This window comes from Ochlerotatus camptorhynchus, unplaced genomic scaffold (assembly GCF_037179485.1).
Source record: "Ochlerotatus camptorhynchus isolate MF236.1 unplaced genomic scaffold, CSIRO-AGI_Acam_v1.1 ptg000107l, whole genome shotgun sequence".
NCBI classification, from domain to species: domain Eukaryota; kingdom Metazoa; phylum Arthropoda; class Insecta; order Diptera; family Culicidae; genus Ochlerotatus; species Ochlerotatus camptorhynchus.
In genome coordinates, this window is record NW_027040597.1 from 2,302,350 (window position 1) to 2,316,906 (window position 14,557).

Below are 14,557 nucleotides of genomic sequence, written 5' to 3' on the forward strand. Positions count from 1 at the left end.
ATATTTTCTTTTGGTTTGATCCTAAGTAGCCGTCGACTACCCGCGAGTATTCGCAATTACAACACTATCAAAACTGGTCAATAGGCGTATGTTGATATGCACCAGTGCTTGATTATCTAACCCAAAATTGTCAAAATCAGAAGCGATCCTCAAAAGCAAAATAATCAAATTAATCTAGGGCAAAATGATTATTTTGAATATTGTCAACCCCAGAGCCTAAAGCCTTGATATAACCATCAATTCAGCATGAGGCAATAATTTTCCATCGACTGTGTGTAAATACAAACACAACACATTTTACAGCGCTATATTTGTGTAAAATGAAAATAATCATTTTGCATTTGATCCTCAAAATCATCCCTACCAAGATGAAGACGAATATTAATATTGACAACAAGCCAAGCGACAATAAACATCTAGCCCCGAATGAAGAAAAACATGTTGATTTCGATACTCAGAGGTTGCCTTGATCAAGAGAATGTTGTTATGTCAAACTTCAAATTCACGCAGGTAGTTGGACCAACCGATGGCAACTAACGATTTAAAATTGGCTCACTATTTGACTAGCCCATTGGTCCCAAGCAAATCGATTAAGGTGCCCCATTCTATTTGAAATTCTAGTACTACACTATGTTTGTTTTGATTCGCTATGAAAGTTTGACAGATAAAATGAGGGGTTCGTGGATTTTTCTACGTTTCGAGGGGTGCATCGATTAGCTTGGGACCGAAGAGAGTACCAGAGCTGAGCCAATAAGTTGAACATGACTTTCTGGTCTTAGCTACGTTGAGTGTAGAAGAAATGATTTTTATCAGCACTGGTGAGGAGATTAAGTCTACCAACAACTATTACCCGGAAGATACCGACAGTGTTTCGAGTCTGTTCAGCTTTCTACCGACATGAGACTCATGTTTATGTGTTGGTTTAATTAATGACGCATCCGTAAAAAGCACTTCTTGGAAACTCTTTCGAAAAGCACAGAATGCTGGGGCGCCATGTCTCAACTAATTTTCAATCTAATTATTTCATTTTACTATCCAGTGCCTGTGTGAACCTTTCAATGCACCAAGAAACATATTCCCATGTAGAGCAGGGTGAGCTTAGCAGAAACCCTAAGTAATTAATTATACTTTACAGCCACTTACCTCATCAATTTAACCAGTGCTGGTTGCAAATGTTTTGGACAATCACACCATAGCATTGCGTGAATCACAACAATATGTTAAATTGAGGGTTTTATGCATATGATTATACGACTTCGGCCAGCGCAGGGTGCAGTTCGATGCTATATTAGTTACAAACTACGAACCGAAACAAACAGTTCAGTGATCAGTGAGCCATAACATGGCAGCCATTCGTCAGTTCTATAAAGACTCAACGGTCCTGATTTCGGGAGCCACCGGATTTCTCGGTCAAACTATGCTGGAGAAAACCATCCGGACGCTTCAACCCCGAAAGGCGTACCTCCTGATACGCAAGAAAAAAGGTCTCGATGCACAGCAAAGACTTCAGAAGCTGATGCAGGGCGCTGTCTTCGATCGGGTTCGCTCGTTGTCTACCGTACCAACAAAGGTAGAAGCAATCGAAGTGGACATGACCCGACAAGATTTGGCACTGAATGCGGAAACTCGTCGTCAGCTAGAGCAAGAAGTCAACGTCGTCTTCCAGCTAGCAGCATCCGTCAGTTTCAACGAACCACTGGAAGTATCCCTAAGAGAAAATGTGCAAAATAACCTGCACTTGTACGACCTAGTGAAGCAGATGAAAAATCTCCAATCAGCCATGCAAGTATCCACGATGTATTCCAACTGTGATAACAGTACTATTCGGGAGAAGGTCTACACCGATGTAGGATTCGGTGGATACGATTCGATTGCCAATCTTCTGAGTCAGTTGAGTGACCCAGAGAAGGATGCCTTAACTCCGTTCATCGTGAAGAATCTCCCGAACACCTATGCGTTTGCAAAGAAATGTGTCGAGGCAAAGATCCAGCAGGAGTATTCTAACATACCAGTCGGGATATTCAGGCCTCCTGGAAGTAAGCTAACGTATAAAATTCATGACCAATCCCTGCGATAAACATGCATTTTCAATTTCAGTTACTTCGACGTACGAAGAGCCACTGGTTGGATGGATCAACAATCTGTATGGTCCAGGTGGCTACATGCTACCCATACTTCTAGGGTTGTACAGTGCCGTCTTCGTGGACAGTACAAAAGTTCCAATGTTTGCTCCCGTTGACTACTGTTCCAATGCCTTACTGTTGAGCGCGGTCGACGTAGCTAGAAACTTCAATCCTACCCAAGACAATATTCCGGTCTACAACTACGCTGATAGCTGCTGTCCAAACTATGGAAAAATGTATGACTATCTTCTTGAAGGACTACCCTGGCCAAAACGATATATCTAGTAAGTTGAACCATGACTTGATCATAGTTCTTGGATTTAACCTCTCTTCGATTCCAGTCGCCACTTTATGAACACCCGTACAACGAACGAGTCTCACTACCGCCTTGCAGTTCACCTGATGCGATCTCATGCTTCGGCCGTGGATCAGATCCGTATCTGGACCGGTCAACGACCGGGCATACGAAAGGCCATTGAGCGAGTTCTTCAAATGATGGAAAAATCTCGACTGTTAACGACAACCACCTGGGAGGTGGAAAATGCTAATGTACGACGAATTCAACAGAATCTTGATCCCGAGGAACGAAAGCTATTCCCGTGTGATCTGAGGACTGTGGATTGGCGTCAACACTTCGCGGATTTTACCATCGGGACCAAGAAGCACGTGTTGAAAATGGGTTGAACCTAAGATTTTATTAATGAGTGGTTTATTGAAGGAGTTGGAAAATTTGCGGTACAAAGTCGTTCCGAAACAGCATTGCCATTGTAATTATATTGATGTTGATTGAGTTACTGGAGACTTGAGTTTAGATAAATACATGCAGTATAGTAAATACAATAGCATAGATATACACGCATAATAAATTGATTAGTCGTTGCCAAACACGCAATGTTGGGTTGAGATAGGATTTCCTTATATCTTCGAAACCTACGATGATCGGATGATTATATTAGATAGGCAAAAGAGGTATCTAATTAATCAGTTGGGTTCTCTATTAGATCTTTTTGTTTGATTTCCATCACCAGTGCACTCGTGCTTCGTTGAAATGCAACGCTATAGATAAGTTTTTTACGACTTGTTTCATTCAGAATTGATTGGGCCGAATGAGACAAATTAATTCAAGCAGTACTCAACGAACAGTCAATATCTTCCTAAGCACGTCAGAATGGATATTCCCTGACTGAGCACGTACCCGGCGCTCAAGGTTATCCAGAAATATGAAACTTCAGCTTAATTGCTTGGTAAATAGCACACTGACGATGATTTACTGCTGTCAGCTGATTCGAACCACTTCAACGACAATTTGGGTTTTAAACCCATGTGACGTCAAAAATGACAATAATGAGCAACGCGAATCGGTCTTTGAACGAGTTTTTATCACGAATGGATATATTCGAAAATCGTCCCGAAGCACCTTGTGTTGAATATGAGACATTATTAATACAAGCAAGGACAAACGAAATTAAATATATATATTAGAAGCCAACTTCAGGATTTGTGGATATCCTGGGGAATTTACCTTGCCTCTTTATCCTCTGTAAGAACATCCACAAAAGGACCACTTTTAGGAATATTTAATTATCTTTTTTGGGAGAATCTTCGATGACTTCTTGACAACGATTGTAGAATTCCTTTTTAGAAAATATATAAAAAATATCCTAATTCAAGATCAAAAATCTAAACATATTTGAAATTCCCAGATAGCACCGGTGGTGTAATGGTAAGCGTGATTACTTCTCACCCCAGCAGGCCTGGGTTCAATCCCAGTCGGCTCCACCGGGATGTTCTGAGGCATTAATCTCTAATCTCGAACTTGTTTGATGAAGGAGCCAACGATCTCGTCTGAAGTTCCCTGAATACTTCCCAGACAACCAGAAGTCGTATAACAATGTGCAGACAGTATCGTAAATTGCTACAGTTTAAGTCAAAATCGCATATAAGAATGGCATGCATCGCATTATATTTATGTTAAATCGTATAGAATGCAAATTCCCGACCTATTTGCGATGACTCATTTTTCCGTCGTACTGTATTACGAATCAAATCGGATTACATCGTAAGACTTTTCAAAGTGAATTTGTTATTACAGATTAAATCGTATATGATGTTAAATCAACTCGTTTAAAATTAAATTAAAATTTGAACGTATATGGCCTCCACTTTTGTACGTAAAAGCCATTTCTTTGCATTCTATACGATTTGTTTGTTTGTATATATGTTTGTATATCACGAAAACAACTTTGAATGTACGTGTATTCTGGTTGTCTGGGTTATAACACCAGCACTTTTCAAGTTCTCTGCAACAACCGCAACAAATCCTAAGTCCAGTGAGTGAAATTTGGGAAACTTTATAGAAAAGTTCGGGTAACTTCAAAGGTGTTCAGGGACCTTCAGGGATATTTGCGGAGCTTCAGAAGATGGAACTTCAGATATAAGATCAGCAAACTTCAGAAAGAACAGAGATAACAAGCTATTTGAAGCTCCCTAGCATCTCCGATTATCAGAGCTATTTTTTTTTTCAAAAGTTACTTGATCCTTTCAGGAGTTGTCCAAATGCCTTAGTAGCTCCCAAAGTTTCCACAACTTCAGAGAACCTCAGAGAGAAGTTCGGGTTCTTTCAGGGAGAAGTTCGTTGAACTTCAGAGATAAGTTTATGAAAGATTCGGAGAGAAGTTAAGGAACCTTCAAGGAAGTTTAGGGAGCTTCAGAGATGTTAGGAGAACTTCAGCGATGTTTGAGGAACATCAAAGAACTTCAGGGGAAGACAGAGAAGGTCAAAGAAATTTAGAGAAAAAATCGAGAACTTCTGAGAGAAGATCGGGGAACTTCAAAGAAAAGTTCAGGACACTTCAGAGCGAAGTTTGGCGAGCTTCTGAGAGAAGTACAGGGAACTCCAGAGTGCAGCTCAGGGAGCTCTAAAGATGATTAGAACAATTCCAAGAAGATCAGCTTCGGAGAAATTTCGGGGAGCTTCGAAGAGAAGTTTGGGTGTTGTGGTTTGGGCTGGACTTTTTAGGCTATAACTTAAACCCGAATGAAATGCAATACAATGCAAAAACCCTAAAAACCTGATGAATGTGGGCGTCTTAGTGGAATACCTGTATAATGAGAGAGAGAAGGATTAGTATTTTCCATTTAATTCCACTACTTTATTTGCTTATCCTTGACAGATACGCGTATTTCTATTTAGCATTGCTAGCTTTTACGCTGGTAAAGCGTCAAGCTTGAAGTAAGGGGCACGGTAGCTCAAAAATGTGAATGTTTTATGGATTCTGTACCCGTCTTAGGCCGCGGCCGGAGTGGACGCGACGCGACGCGACCCATTCAAGAGAATCTTATTATTTTTTATTAACATCGCGTATGAGTAGAATTTAATGAAGGCATAAGCGCTTTTTCGTAGCTTTTTTGTCTCCAGGTTTAAAAGATCATCGGCAGTAGAGGCTTATTCTTGTGTAAAGGGCACCACCGTGGAGTTTGAGTTTTAATAAATCCCAGGTCCTATTATATTATTATTATATATTCAATGACAAATATTTAAAACAGCATCAAAACACAACTGGAAGAAGCAACGTAACATTGATTGATTTTGTCTAATGTATGTTCAACGTTTATATGACAGAGCAATTAACCATTTTATTTATCCATTCTCGGAGAGAAAATTCCATTACTTGTTGATATATTTAATTGTAAATACTCATTTAATAATCAGATTCGGAATATTAGTGATGGGGGAGCTTATTGTGTTCGTGAGTCCTCCGTTTAGGCTGGATTTATTGATTTAAATCTTTAAGTAGATTCTCAGCTCTTCGATGATGGAATTTTTTTAGAATAATACCATTACACTTTTTCAGCCTTCGTTCATATCATTGTAATGCATGATAACAAGTGCATGAAAACTGTTAACTATCCAAATAACCTCGATTTTTGTGACTATTGATTCATTATTAAAGTTTACCAATATTATAAAAGCATTCCATATTGCGTTTAAAGATTCCATGGTGCATAATAAAGATTTTGTTTCAATTCCAATAAAATATCTAATAAATCAGTTAAATGTACGGAGGTTAACTAAAATCGAGCTTATTTGTATTTTGTAGTACCGTAAAACGAGGTATCTTTGATAATGTGGTTAACTTTGATAGTATAATATAAATAATAAATTTACTCGCTGTGCGTTTTCCAAATAAGAAACATTGATTCCATATTGTAGCTTAGGGTATTTCCGTTGATATTGTATATAGTTTTATATAGTATGTGTTACATATTTTACAAAAATATTAAAAAACCATTTTCGTGTTTTTCGCGCTTTTGAAAAAGCACGCAAACCATCACTTATGAAATGTTTTTTTTTCCGATGCAGCCATCACAAATTCAATGTTGAATTATTATTGCTTTTAAAGTTTTCTGATTATATACTCATTCAAAGTTTCATATTTAAAGAACTAAATTGTTTGAGTTTCACTCATTTTTTTTTCTACATTCATCGAGCATTATCAAAGTAACCCCAAATCAAAATGCAGAAGTTAGGTCACAAAACTAAAAAAATAGTGCAAATGCTTTAATTTTCGTTCAACATATTACTAACGAATTAACTCTTGGATCCTCAGTACTTGTTTTAAAAATATAAAATTTGAAAAACATTCCTTGTTTTACGGTACTTGTTTATTTTACATTAATTATATGTTATATATTGCATGACTAGTAAATTATTTTTATTTCACATATTTAAAATCTCATTATATCATTGTAACTATAATTTTCATTTACAGAAGGTGTATCAAATATCAAATCATTGTTATTTACATTTATTTTATAATAATATAATATGATATCTATGGTTTTCAGAATTTGGATTACCCAGAGAATAAATTGAATATCACCATATGTTATTAAATTGTTTTACCTTTGCAGAGTTTTGCTATTTCAAGAATTAATCATTGATGCTTGTTTTTATAACTCTTGTATGCTCAAACAACCTCGATTATTTAGCAATTTGATTCTTTACTTAAATTGTGGATTCATTAAATAGGCAAAGTTGAGTTCAATCATACCATGCAATTAAAATATTCATATATAGCTTGAGTGTAAAGAATTTGAGTGACTAAAATCGAGGTTTTCTGTATTTTCCAGTGGCGTTTCCTTAACCTCGATCTACATGTGCACCAACTCTCAAAACATAAATTATAATCAATATATTGCTTGCAATAGATAGATATCGAGTAAACTAGAAGATTGAGTGTATTTTCAACCGATTCGTATATGAATATGGCATTAAATCTGTGCACCAAAGGTAAATAGTGAGGTTACGGGACGCCACTGGTATTTTGTTATATTTTCTGTGTTTTAAAGAAATACCTGCATACATACATACATTTTGCATTTCACTACATATATTATATAAATTATACATTGCATGATATACTATTACCTTTAGCTTAATATTTCAGTTTACCCAAGTAAGTCATCGAAATTAATATGAAGCTGATGAAGCAGAAACATTAAATAATATTATATGTTTATAATTATTAAGCAGGTTATTTCTCGTCATGTTAGTTATTCATCACAATTCTTAGCATTATTGTTAGTATCATTCGAGCAAAATATATTTAATTGCTTAACATATCCTATACATTTCAGTGTTGCATCCACCTGTTGTGAGCTGAGGAAGTGTAGAGCTGCATCTTATTATATATAAAATACTTCTTCATTGCAGTAGCAACTATATTATCCATATAAATGTATTTCATTATGTCATATTTTAATGTTTTGATATATTTCATGTCTCCATTGCATATATTTTCATTACATAAATAAATACTGGGTTGGGAGGGAGCATCAGGGTATCATTCAAACTGAAACTGGACGATGGTATGATTGACAGCCGGAGTCTAGAAGGGGATAAACACTATCATTTTCTTTATCCTACCGATTCGATTGTGGTGGTGTGAATTCTACTCCAACAGTTTCAGGGCGATTGACGCGCCCTTCTTAACAAACCATCCAGTAGGAAGCTTAATAAGTATTGCGAATTGTGTTATTCGATTTGTTGGAGCGTATCGTTGGAAGGAGATTCTTACATTCCCGTGGATTTCGCGTAAGTGTCTCTGCTTACGGGTCCACCCCTCCGTTTTTGGCCCTTCATACAGCGATATAGTGAATTCAGATCGGTAGCTCAAATTGATCTTGCTATTAAGTGGAGCTGCATACAAGACAAGTCTTGAAAGGATGGTGGCTACCTTACATACATACATACATCCTTGACAGATACGCGTATTTCGTCTACAATGTGCAGACTTCTTCAGAGTCTGCACATTGTAGACGAAATACGCGTATCTGTCAAGGATAAGCAAATAAAGTAGTGGAATTAAATGAAAAATACTAATCCTCCTCCCCTCTCCTAAAAACCTATAAACCACAGCATCTGGCATTATGATCTACGTTCCAGACGATTTCATCCCTCGGCTCTGGATCAGATCCATATTATCGGGTCCAAGAAGCACGTGTTGAAATGGGTTAAGCTTAAGATTTTAATGGTGAGTGGTTTATTCAAGGAGTTGGAAAATTTGCTGTACGAAGTCGTTCCAAAACAGCATTGCAATTGTAATTATATTGGTTTTGATTGTGTTGCTGGAGATTGAGTTGGAGATTACATACGGTATAGTTAAAACATTAGCATAGATCTACACGCATAATAAAATGGATAATTGTATACCAGAAGCGCTCCACATGATTAGTTGTTGCCAAACACGCAATGTTGGGTTGGGATAGGATTTCCTTATATCTTCGAAACCTACGATGATCGGTTGAATATATTAGATAGGCAAAAGAGGTATCTAATCAACCCTCTACCACGCAAGCCCTAAATCGTTTTTTTTAAACAAATGTTATACCAATGCATTGGTTTCAATAGATAAAAAGATAAGTTCTATGATTTTCAGTAAACAAAATATTTCTTTGAAAAAATACTCATGACTAGTTTCAGCAAAGTTTGGTTAAAATTTGTGCGACCGTGAGAGAAAATTGGAAAAACCAAAACAATATTTTTTTATAAAAACTGCTCTAGACAAGCTAAATTGGTCTAGATCTAAAAAGAAGTCCATATGATTAGTTGTTCAACCATCAACTCGACTAGATGTCCCCAATGTTTCTCCCCAATAGTCTATTCCTGCGTCCGAAACCTCGAACAGGTTGTGGGCCCAGACGTAAGCTCCTGATCGGAAAATTAAAGTGTGAAAAGTTTGCTGTTTTTTCTCGAAGCGATGGAGTGGGCAAAAATTGTCAAGTTGACCAATTCGAACTATCAAGCATGGTCGTTCTCTGTGAAAGCGAAAGGAACCAGGTACTCCTCCGGCACCGATGACGGACGCTTGGAGGGACGGCGATGAGAAGAAGTTGGCCACGATTCATTTGATGGTGGATGAGAGCCAATATAGATTGATTCGTGACAAAACGACCGCGAAGGACACGTGGACGACTCTGAAGGAGCACCACGAGAAGGCCACGTTAGGGCAGCGAGTGACCCTACTTCGGAAGATCACGAATCAGAACTTTAAGGTAGGGGATAACATGGAGGCCTATCTGGCGGAAATTGAGAAGCAGTACGCATGTCTGGCAAATTCCGGATTTGAAATGAAGGAGAGCCATAAAGTGGCACTGATATTGCGAGGACTTCCGGAGTTGTTCAATCCTCTGACAACGGCTTTGGAAGCCCGGAACGAGGATGAGCTCACCCTGGAACTAGTGAAAGTGAAGCTGATGGACGAAACAGATAAACTTCGGAAACGGTCCAGTGCAGTGTGGAGCTAGTACGTCGCAGAAAAATGTCGTTTACTATCATTGCGGCAAGCCGGGACATCGAAAGCGAAAATGTAAGGCGTTTATGGCGGAAAGTAGTAAGGTAGTAGTAAAGCAGAGCAGAAGAAAGAAAAGGCCAAGGCCAAACCAGTGCGCCAAAACGACTCAAGGTCGTTCACGTTTATGGTGCGTGGGTGATTGATTCGGGCGTCACATTTGGCGAAAAATCGCAATTCTTTTGTGCGTCTCGATGAGAGTGTACGTCCGGAGATTTCGACCGCCGACGGCAAAGTTCTTCTTACGGCAGGCGTCGCTGAGTGTAAAATCGAGTGCGTGAACAGTCGTAACGAAAAAGTGTCGGTTACGTTTACCGGTGTGATTTTTGCTCCGGGCAATTTAATTTCTGTCACGAAACTCGTAGAAAGAGATGTTCGTGTGGAATTCGACGCGGATCAGTGTCGGTTGGTGTATGACTGGTCGGTAACTGCGACGGCAGATCGCGCAGCTGGCCTATACCGACTGAACATGGTGGAAAAATCGTTGCTGGTGAGTGATAAGCAGCACAACGCCGACTGTCTGCACGCGTGGCATCGAAGACTAGGTCACAGAGATCCGGATGTGATTGGCGAGATTGTTTGGCCTCTGGGTTGAAGGTCAAGGATTGCGGAATTCGGCGGACTTGTGAGTGTTGCGTCGAAGGGAAGATGGCATAGCCATCGTTTCCCCAAGCAGCCGAGAAAAGGTCAAAAGCGGTATTAGGTATCGTGCACAGCGATGTATGTGGTCCTATGACGACATCGCCAGTCGAGTGCCGGTATAACATGACGATGATTGATGATCATAGCCGCTATGTTGTCGTCTATTTCTTGAAGGAAAAGTCCGAAGTTGCCGACAAGATCCGTGAGTATGTGAGGTTCACTGAAACTCAATTCGGGCGGAAACCGAAGGCCATCCGTTCAGACCGGGGTGGTGAGTATACCAGCAATGCCATACGCAAGTTTTACGCAGAAGAAGGAATTAAGGCTGAATTCACCGCTGAGTATGCCCCCTGCGCTTCAGTCAGAGAGCGTATAGGGCGTCGTTGTGCCAATTTGGTCGTGGCACATTTCGAGTATGAGAGAGTAATTGCAGTTAGATCAAAAGTGCCTGAGAAAAATGCAAATACTTTCGCAGATTACCCGAAGTTACGATAGTGAAGGTATGATCACAGACAAGCAGACATAACACTCTTAAAACTTTCATAGAAATCGTTTTTAACGGTCAATTTAAATGTTTCTTAGTTGGTAGTACCGCCACTTGTGGTGCACATAATCAATTCCCTAGCGTTTGACGTTTACATACTACAACCATCTGTTGAGTGTATTGCCCATGAAAGTATATACGACAGATGGCAGTAGGGTTTACAATGATAAATGTTCAATGTGTTGTGTCTGCTTGTCTGTGAAATAACATGGAGGTAACGTTAGGATGACGGACGCAGAGAAATATAACGCATCACTTTCAGAAATATTTCACTTCGCAATCGATGAACCATTCTGACGGCCATATGAGTACCCAAGTAACTATATAGTCGCAATATAGCTTGTATATTCTTACTTTGCTTGACTATGGTTAGTTGGGGAATCTGATGAAACTGTCACTTCTTGAAACTGATCCCTTTCGAATTTCTTTCATTCTCTTTTCGCACACGGAGCGCTCGGTGGACCAGCGACTTTGGACGTGAGCCTCGTCCCAGATCACCATGTCAATTCATATTAGAACCAACCAAGGACGATCTACGGAAGGAAATTGCCGGTGAAGCACGGAATGAAATACGAAGCGTTAGAGAAAAAGTCCAAGGGATTCCAAAAGAAGTAATCAACGACGGCGGAAAAGCAGAATATGGTGAAAGATTTCCAATTATTAAAAAAAATAGGTATATAAAAATTAAACTAAATACATGCCAGGTTTGAAAAAATATATTTTCGAACCTGGAAGCGTGTATGTAATACCAATATCCATTTGATGCGGGGCTTATTGTAAGTGAAAGTAACCTCGGAATGGGCGTGACTCTCCAGACATTCTGAAATGGGTTGCTGGATCGGCAATAGAGCTATCACCTTCTAACTCCCGGACTAAAGCTGTCTACAATGACCATAAATGCGACATTGTAGAGAGAGTTCTTCCATAATAACACTGCCGGCCAGTGGGGGTTAGATTGAATACACACACACACAGATCTAAAAAGAAGTCCATATTTAGTCATATTGCCCTACGAAATAAGCAGGCAGATTAAAAAAATGGCGTTAAAGGGATAATCACTTGGGTTCCTTATAAGATCTTTTTTTTTTAATCTCCGTCACCAGTGCACTCGTGTTTTGTTGAAGTACAACACTATAGATAAGTTTTTTACTACTTATTTCATTCTGAATTGAATTAAGCCTAGCAGTACTCAACGAACAGTCAATATCTTCCTAAGCACGTCAGAATATAAATCCCCCAACCATCTACCTACGCCCGCTCAGGGCTGTCCAGAAATATGAAACTTGAGCTTAATTGCTTGGGAAACAGCACACTTAAGTGCTGTCAGCTGATTCAAACCACTTCAACAACAATTTTTGTTTTAAGCCCATGTGACGTGAAAAATTAAGTGACAATAATGAGCAAAGCGAATGGGTCTAAATTCGAAAATTCGGATAAATAAATTGCAAAATTCAGATAAATAAATTCTAAAAAAAAACACCTTGTGTTGCATATGATACACATTTAACTCAGCCAACTTCAACATTTGTAGATATCCTGGGCATAGTTAATTTGCAGGAGTGATGTTTTATTTGCGAGAAATCGGCGTTTGAAGTCATTGTTTACAAAAGCAGTTTCGCCTTTTTGAAATGTTGGCACTGAATTTCTTATAAAAAAATATCAAATCAATCATTCCCCAATTCAAGATTGGTTCCCAGAGCTTCATTAAAAATGTCTAATTCTCGATGAAATCTACAGAAGCTCTCTAAAAATTTCGAAACGCTTCCGGACATCTCAGAACTTTCACGAACTTGTTTGATGCTGCTTTGTACTGACGAACTCGTCTGGAGTTCCCTGAACATTTGATACTTTTCGCAATGACCATATTGAAGATTCAAAAAAAACAAACTGGCAAGCGGAAAACATTTCGTAACATTTCTGAACTGTTTTCTGTCAGCGACAGAAATTTTATGTTACGTAGAATTTTGCTGAGTTTGTGATAAATGATGCATTTATTTTATGTTTATGAAATTGTATGGAATTAAAATATAAGAATGAATAGTATCATTGAATACTAACCACTCATAAGCATAGATGATATTTTTTTTTTAATATCTTTAATAAGGATACTTTCAGCCCTGGGCGATAAAATTATGCATAAATTAGAGATCTGATAATTTACTGACACAAGCAAGGTTGCAGTCAAAATTTAATAAAAATAAACTGTTGGGCTGTGACATTTTTCCAAATATCTATAAATTTCTCTCTGCAACACAATCTCAGTAAATCCTATGTCCAGTGAGAGAAATTCGGGAAACTTCTGAGTAAAGTTCGTCCAACTTCAGAGATGTTCATGGGAACTTCAGAAAAGTCAGAGATAAGCTCAGCAACCTTCAGAGAGAACAAGTTGAACAAATCCTAGGTCAAGCGAGCCTCTCTGCAGCTCTCAAACTTCTCCGAGCTTCAGAGATACTTCTTTTCAGAAATTTATTGAATTTCTCTCAGAAGTTCTCCGATCATCTTACTAGCTCTCAAAGTTTCTACAGAGAATATCCCAAGCAACAATTTTGGGTCTGTAGACCATGATGTAGACTTGTAGAATACTTTAAAACTTCGATAAAACTTGCAATGTCACTTGAGAAGTTCAAGGAACTTCAGAGAACTTAAGAGAGAAGATCGGGGAACTGCAGAGAGAAAATCAGGGACCTTGAGGGAAGTTCAGAGAACGTCAGCAATGTTTAGGACGCTTCATAGGATTTCTGAGGAAGTCAGAAATGATCAGGGAACTTCTTAGAAATACAAATAAGACAACAAAATGTAGGTCACTATACAATTTAACAATTAAACGTGCCTCTAATCATTGTAAAAGATTAAATAAAATAACCGAAAACGTCAGATTAAAACGCAAAACCCAATTTTTGCTGTTTTTGAGGCTGCCAGAGCCGAAAACACTCCATGTAAAACTTCAGAGAGAAGTTCGGGGTACTTCAGAGAGAAGTTTGGGGAACTTCAGAGAGAAATTCGGGGAACTTCACAGAGAAGTTCGGGAAACTTCACAGAGAAGTTCGGGGAATTTCAGAGAGAAGTGTGGAGAACTTCAGAGAGCAGCTCGGGGAATTTCAGAGAGAAGTTCAAAGAACTTATGAGAAAAGTTCGGAGTACTTAAGAGAGAAGTTCGGAGAACTTCAGAGACAAATTCCAGAGATGTTCAGAGGACTTCAAAAGAAATTCGGGGAGCTTCAGAGATGTTTGGGGGATTCATAAATGTTCAGGGAACTTCAAAGTAAATTTCATAAAAAAACAGAAAGCAGTTCAGGAAACTCAAGTTATATGTGCACGGAATCACATACTGCCGTACTCTAACGGAACTATCCACCTACCCTCTTCTAAAGATCATTCTCTAGCTAATACATCAT

General features: G+C 38.6%; 2 protein-coding genes across 2 annotated transcripts in view; one reads left to right on the forward strand and one right to left on the reverse strand.

The window, feature by feature from the left end:
* Positions 1-14,557, reverse strand: part of e(y)2 (enhancer of yellow 2) — a 278,423-nt gene that overhangs the window by 157,074 nt on the left and 106,792 nt on the right. The window lies entirely within an intron of this gene.
* Positions 1,343-2,807, forward strand: LOC135699367 (fatty acyl-CoA reductase wat-like). The gene is made up of 3 exons (XM_065219609.1): positions 1,343-2,036; positions 2,098-2,407; positions 2,465-2,807. The coding sequence occupies exons 1-3, from the start codon at positions 1,343-1,345 to the stop codon at positions 2,805-2,807; spliced, it is 1,347 nt and encodes a 448-aa protein (XP_065075681.1).

What these genes read in the sequence shown, in the direction of transcription:
- LOC135699367 (XM_065219609.1), top strand. Translation starts at nt 1,343, where the DNA reads ATGGCAGCCATTCGTCAGTTCTATAAAGACTCAACGGTCCTGATTTCG. An exon ending in GATATTCAGGCCTCCTGGAA is followed by an intron (nt 2,037 to 2,097) that starts GTAAGCTAACGT and finishes TTTCAATTTCAG; the next exon opens with TTACTTCGACGTACGAAGAG. An exon ending in TGGCCAAAACGATATATCTA is followed by an intron (nt 2,408 to 2,464) that starts GTAAGTTGAACC and finishes CTTCGATTCCAG; the next exon opens with TCGCCACTTTATGAACACCC.